The 7,539-nt window shown below is 40.0% G+C and overlaps 1 protein-coding gene across 1 annotated transcript in view; it reads right to left on the bottom strand.

Annotated features, from left to right (window-relative positions):
* Positions 1–5,986, bottom strand: part of LOC143291196 (uncharacterized) — a 29,031-nt gene extending 23,045 nt beyond the window's left edge. Inside the window, exon 1 of the mRNA XM_076600929.1 lies at positions 5,793–5,986. Within this exon, the coding sequence (XP_076457044.1) occupies positions 5,793–5,886 (94 nt within the window). The 5' untranslated portion in view covers positions 5,887–5,986. The remainder of the gene's footprint in view (positions 1–5,792) is intronic.
* Positions 5,987–7,539: the final 1,553 nt, after the last annotated feature.

Raw genomic sequence — 7,539 nt, forward strand, 5'->3', positions numbered from 1 at the left:
ATGATGCTCGCATCAAACAGAAACAGAAAAAGAACTTTGACCATCGTCACAGAACAAAGTCACTGAAACCCCTGGAGAAAGAAGAGAAGGTGTGGATGAAAACTCCTAGAGATGAAGAAGCAATCGTAGTCAACAAACCGACATCATCCTCGTACACTCTGAAAACCCGTACCGGTCAGCAAAGGAGGAACAGATGGCACTTACGAAGACGATACGAGGCATACAAAGAACCTGAAGAAGCTGTTACTACGTCAACAGTTCCAGAAGAACCTGAACCAGAACCAGAACAAGAACCTGAACCAGAACCTGGGCCACTACTGACAACAAATCCACGGGGTTGTGAAATGAGAAAACAAACTGAACTGGCCACTTGAACGAAATCAGGAAGACGTGTGAAGCCTCGAGATATTCTAGATCTCTGACAGTGCACACTGGTTATGATATTAGTTTCAGTTTAAATGTTGGTGTTGAACAAAGTTGACGCTGAATTTATTAGTTTACCATTCAGATGCAGATACACTGATCAAACAGGACTTGCAGACCTAAATTTAGTTGGCTTTTTTAATATTTTTTTTTACAAACTTGAAAAGGAGGGATGTAGAATAATGGTTTATATTATTAGCCCATCAGCAAATAGATGTCTGTATTCAGCCCGGGATAGTGATTGATGTAATGTTTGTAAGATGGAAAAGTGGAAAAGATGTTCTGCAAATGTTTGATGATGTTGTGGATTCACACACAATTAAAGACATGAGCGAAGACAGATAAAAACTTCTTAACTTTACTTAGAAACCACTGTTGGCGTTCAAGGTTACAGAGATCAAGCTCTCATGCAAGGGACGTTATTCTTAATGATAATAAATTAGGTAGTATTAGTAATAGTTACTTTTCTTGGACTAATACTTTAGATACATTACATCACCCCTTCCCTCGGATAAAAAAAACTTCATACCCTTGGATTTTTTTTTAAATATTCAAAACAATCCACAGAAGGTCAAATACTCAATGTGTCTCTATAACAATGTAAAAAAGTAGTTCACCCACTGAACAGTCAAGTGTTTTCCACACAAAAGTCTCATTCTCCATCTGCTTCAGTGTGATAAAATTAAAATATTAACTTGAATGGAACACATTCTAATAAAATGTTCTGTCCTTCTCTCTTACTACTATAACATGCAAGTTTTAAGTAAACTTTAAGATCAACATTAAAACAAGATAATTTAAAATACTAAAAATGAATCAAATTAATGTTATCATTTTGTTGCTGTTGTTGTTGTTGTTGTTTGTTTGTTTCAAACTTTTAAAGTCATGTTGGTGTGTTAGATATGAAATTTGATTTTCTTCCTTTCAGTATAGCTAGCAAACATGTGAATTGTAATGAATTATACTCAGAAAGGAGTATAAACTTAGGTGTACAGTTTTTGAGCTAGTCTTGAATTTTGTGTTGGTGACTTTTTAAGTCATGACAAAGTCATCAAAGCGTTTTGGCAATTTCACGTTGCGTGTTGGCCTACTCCTCACAGACACAGGCCCGGTCACAGGAGTCTGATTGTGGTGTGAGTAACAGTTGGGTGTAGCATGTGCATGTGATAATTGGGAATGTGCTGGTTCATCTTCATTCAGTTCCACTGGAGAGTCAGGTTCTGTCTCTACAACAGTGGGGTGTCTGGGAGATTTTTTGAAGAAACTGCTGTTGCGGGTGACATATTGTTGTCCTCGCTGAGCCGTGATCATAGATCCTTTCTTCTGCATGATGACAAGAGGGACAGGCTGATATGCTGTATCCGACGAAATGGTGTCGTGGTTTTTTAGCAGGATAGGATCACCAACACGAAGATTTGACGGCTTCACGTAGTTTTTGGAGTCAGCATACTTTTTCATGGTGGCTTTCTGAGCAGCGACACGTTGTCTCATAGAGTTGTCCTCTAGGTGTTCAGAAATTTGTGGAAGTCTGGTTCTCAGATTCCTACCAAAAAGTGCTGTGTCTGGAGGAACACCTGTTGTAGAATGTGGAGTTGTACGAAAGTCCAGAAGAAATTTGTACATTTCTTGCTTGAAGTTGGGGGTAGTGGAATTCTTGATGTTCTTCTTGATTGTTCTGTTTCAGCATTGGTGCAAGGCCATAATGGAGTGATTTTTCGGTGTGTAATACCCAGATGCGAACAATACAGTAAAAAGTACAAAGTCTTTGCCGTTAAAAGGTGGTCCATTATCTGTTTTCAAAGATTCTGGGATTCCAACTTCTGCAAATATTTTATCGAGTCGTGGGATCACAGTCTGACTTGATATTGAGTCCAAGATGTCAACAACAGGATGGCGAGAATACTCATCTGTGACAACTAGGATGTACTGGCCATTAGGAAGATGACCAAAATCAGCAGCAAGTTCTTTCCAGGGGTGGTCAGGGAGTTTTGACATCTGAAATGGTTCTCGCACTGCTGTTGGTGTTGAAATTTGACATTTCATGCAGTTCTTGACGGTGTTCTCCACTAAGGGTTGCATATTTCTGAACCACACTTTCTCTTTAAGAAGTGAAACAGTCTTTACGATGCCCTGATGTCCAGAATGTGCAGTGTTGATTGCTTTCGGATGAAGCGATGCTGGCAGGACAATCTGTCGACCTTTCAGGATGATGCTGGCATCATGAGCGAGTGAAAGTTCTGATCGACAAAGGTAGAGTGTATAAAATGTCTTTTCATCCACTTCTGTATCTTTCTTGAACCACTGATTTGTGATGATGCAGTTGATCACTGTGGTAAGTGTACAGTCTTGTGAAGTTGCTGCTGCTACTTCTTCAATAGTCATTGCTCTTGGATTGGCTGTGTTCACAAGGTAGTTGATGTATTCTTCAGTGATCTCTTGTTCTCTACCCATCCAAGATTGTGCAACAGGGTGGCGACTAAGATAGTCTGCTGGATTGTCAAATCCAGGCCGGTAATGAACTGTCATTTCATAGGATTGAAGTTTCATCACCCAACGTTCAATTCTTGCTGAAGAGTGGGATCGATTGTTAAAGACTGTCACAAGCGGCTTGTGATCTGTGTAGATTGTGAATGGGGCTCCGAAGATGTATATATGAAAATACTCGCAAGCCCATGTGATTGCAAGTGCTTCTCGTTCAGTCTGTGAGTACCTCTGCTCAGTTGGACTGAGAGGACGCTTGCAAACTGAATGACATGACCTTCTTGAGTGAGAACTGCAGATATTCCTATTGGACTGCCATCAGTGTAGATGTGAGTTGGCTTTTTTGGATCAAAGTAAGCAAGAGTTACTGCTTCGCTGAGTGCCAATTTTAACTTGGAAAGAGCAGCCTCGTGCTTGCTTGTCCAGCTCCATGGTGTGGTTTTCTGGGTTAGATTGCGCAGTTCATGTGTCAGTGTGACATAATTTGGTATGTGATGAGCACTGCAAAAATTCATCATCCCAAGAAGACTGCAGACTTCTGATGCATTGGTAGGTGTAGGCAGATCAAGGATGGTTTTGAGCTTGTCTGGGCTTGGTTTGATTCCTTCTTCTCCAAACACATGACCAAGGAACTCAAGAGATTTCTTGTTGTATTCACACTTGTCACAGTGCAAAGTGAGACTTTTCTGTCGAAGACGTTTGAACAGTAAACGCAGACTGGAGTCATGATCTTGCTGTGAAGATCCAAAACAGAGAATGTCATCACTGATGTTGATAGCACCTTGTAGATTTGACAATGCTTGCCGAATGTTTTCTTGGAAGATTTCACTTGCTGAATTGACACCAAAGATAACTGTATAGTCCCAGATGTGTAGCAAATGTGGTGATGTATCTTGACTCCTCATCCAATTCCAGTTGGTTATATCCTTGATTTAAGTCAAGTTTGCTGAACACTTTGGCACCTGATAATAGAGTTCACCATCATGATTACGACCTGAGTGTTGCTGCTGTTGGGGCTGTGATCTGACATGATGAACATCAGATTCTGACTTTTTCTTTGATTGGGTAGCAGTCAGTTGTAATGTCCGTGCAAAAGCAAGTAAGTCTTGAAGAGTCATAGCTGGGCTAGACAGTCCTTTCTCCCTGACTTTGGAAGACTTGCAGCCAGCAATGAATTGTAATTTCATTTCTGCGTTGGCATCATGAAAACCACAGGTACCAGAAAGATGTTTTAGTTCTGCATAGAACTCATCAATGTTGTCACTTGACTGATACGTGTGTCTGAATACATAACGTTGAACTTCTGTGTTTGTTTCGGGGTTGAAATAAGCAGCGATTGCATCACACAGTTTGCCGAAGTGCGTTTCATTAGGTTGGGGATGCAGTTGTTGCTCCGTGAACATGTCAACAAAATCGTTCAATTCGTCTCCAGCATACGTCAGTAATAAAGCTTTCTTGCGCTCATCGTCGTCTATAGCATATGCAGTAAAGAGATTTTTCAATCTTGAAATCCACTTTTGCCATCGTACAGCACGACCTTCTGGTGAACAGTCAAAAACAGCATAGCTCGGGAGCGCAGCGGCCATTGTCTTGTTTACGTTTTTGGACTTGATCGGATTCGATTGAAGAAAATGAAAATAAGTTTACCCACTCGTCGCCAGTGTAATGTTTGTAAGATGGAAAAGTGGAAAAGATGTTCTGCAAATGTTTAATGATGTTGTGGATTCACACACAATTAAAGACATGAGCGAAGACAGATGAAAACTTCTTAACTTTACTTAGAAACCACCGTTGGCGTTCAAGGTTACAGAAATCAAGCTCTCATGCAAGGGACGTTATTCTTAATGATAATAAATTAGGTAGTATTAGTAGTAGTTACTTTTCTTGGACTAATACTTTAGATACATTACAATTGACTCCTAGACAACCTAACGATGCATGGCCGGGACAACATAATACGACACCAGCAGTCCTAAATTAAACAAGCAATCACTATATTAGCACCAGTAGTAGTCCTTGCACAAGTGGTATCAACTAGCAGTCCTTACAACAGCAGATTAAATAAGTTCAGATTTTCCCTGTCACAGCCTTATCAAACTATACATGTATTGATGTAATGTATACATGTAATGATGTATATTGGTTCCATTCATCTCAACTATGCCTTACATGATAGTAGCTTACAGTTTACACTGACACAATCACTATCAGTTATAAATAGTCACTGTAAGTGTAACTGAATGCCTCACCTTCTACAAACTGTAACACCCAAAAAACATAACCAGCCATTCACACATTTGTGTCCATGAAGGTATAAAAGAAATCACTCATTATCAAATCTCCACTGAGCCAAGAAAAGTCTTTTTCTGCCTTTCTTTAATTTGTTGAAGATTTTGCTTCTTAAACTTCTACAACTTTTACCCCCCCACCCCCTCTCTCTTACCATTTACTGACTGGAGCTCTGTGTGTGTGTGTTGTGTGTGTGTGTGTGTGAGTGTGTGTTTGTCCTTGTTCGCGCATGCGCATGTGTGTGTGTGTGTGTGTGTGTGTGTGTGTGTTTCTTGCAACATGCAATTATATCAAGGTAATGGTAAGTGATCGCATTATTTCCGCACGCCCATTCCATCATGGATTATGTGGGATTGGCAATGAACAGGAAATACTCATCAGTCACCTCAATGTAGACTCCACACCATAACACTTTCTTGGACATAAACAAGTTAAGTGTAGCACTTTAGCATAAAGTTAGGGTCTTCCCTGATACAGCCTTCTAGATTACACACACACATATTAGTTTCATTCATCTATCAAATACTTCTCACATGATAATGGTTAAGTTGACACTGACACGATCACTGCACCAGTGACACTGTCACTGACTGTCTCACCTTCGACAGCTGTAAGACCGAAAAATACAACGACCAGCCATTCACACAAATGTGTCCACGAAGCTAAAGAAACCGTTCGTTCTCTACACTCCATTGAGCCGAAAAAAGTCACTTTTTTTTCTTTCAAACTTCTACTGGTTTCGTATTTTGCGGCTGAACAACTTATCCCAAAACAAACTTTTGTGAGACACCGGATGCAGATAACCGGAACTGACATTTCGCCTGCAAAGTTCACGGAGTTCATGCCTCGAAAAAGGTCGCATGGCAAAAGTTACGTAAGTCCATTCGTGGAAGTTATGGCTCGCACATGTGTTTTTGCATGCAGATCTCGCGTAAAAGCTGCCTTTTACAGAAGAAACCGGTTTAACGACGCTTTGCAATGCAGGCGTAGGAGACATATTGAGCGTAATCGATCCAAGAGTTGGGAATAATGTGAAGCGAAATGACCCGTATCATGAGCACTAACCGACACTTGCACACTCGGCCTTTTATTAAATTTTTTGGTTTGCCTCTTTTTTTTTCATAGTTGGGTGTCTAGAAACGGAAAGAGCGGCTCTCAGTGATGCATCCATCTGGTCACTCTGTGAAATATTAACTAGATAAAGGAGATTACGAAGGCATGAAGCATTACGTAGGTGAGATAAACTGGGATGACCTTTTGAAAAATGAGACATCTGTGGATGAAACCTGGGAACTTATTCATGATGTAATAATAAAGTCCATGAACAAATTTATTCCAAAAAAATCATTCAAACAAGGACCCTCCAATAAACAAAGACGTGATCCCATTCCCCAGTCACTTTTAGATAAAATTCATCAAAAGCGTAGAGCCTTTAAAAAATATAAGAAATATCCCACTAGTGAGAACTATAAAATATATGCACGTGCTAGAAACCAGGTAAAATGGGAGTCAAGAAAAAACGTGAAAGCTAAGGAAACTAAATTAGCTAAAGAATCTAAGCATAATCCAAAAGGATTCTTCCGTTATGTTGCAAGTAAAACTCTGCCAAGAGAACAAATTGCTAATCTAATAAAGGAAGATGGTACCTTAACACAAAATGACTCAGAAAAAGCAGCTGTGCTAAACAGATTTTTTGCTAGTGTTTTTACCGAGGAGAGTAACGTAAATGTCCCAGGGTTACTGAAATTTCCAACGTGGAGGTCACAGTTGAACAGATGAAAAAAGCTCTAAAGAGCCTAAACCCATCAAAGTCCCCAGGACCTGATGAGATACACCCACGAGTATTAATAGAGCTTGCTGAAGTTATTGCTCACCCACTTAAGATCTTGTTTGATAGAACACTAGATAAGGGTGAAATACCAAAAGCTTGGAAAGAAGCAGAAGTACGTCCTATCTTTAAGAAAGGTAACCAAAATTCTGCGGGTAACTATCGTCCAGTCAGTCTAACATCAGTTGTCTGTAAAGTTTTTGAGGGTTTTATTCGAGACGCTCTCTGCCAACATTTAACCAAACATGATCTGTTATCTAGAGAACAGTTTGGATTTACCAGAGGGCGCTCGTGTGTTACACAACTACTTGTTACATTACAAGATTGGTTAGTCATGCTAGATGAGAAGGTACCAGTCGATGCAGTCTACCTTGATCTAAGGAAAGCTTTTGATACAGTTCCCCATCACAGACTCTTGAATAAACTAGGCCGAGGCTATGGGATAAAAGGCAAGCTACTATTGTGGATCAGAGATTTTCTAAATGGAAGATCACAGTTTGTAAGTGTAAATAGTAGTA

This window comes from Babylonia areolata, chromosome 16 (genome assembly GCF_041734735.1).
Source record: "Babylonia areolata isolate BAREFJ2019XMU chromosome 16, ASM4173473v1, whole genome shotgun sequence".
Taxonomy (NCBI): Eukaryota; Metazoa; Mollusca; class Gastropoda; order Neogastropoda; family Buccinidae; genus Babylonia; species Babylonia areolata.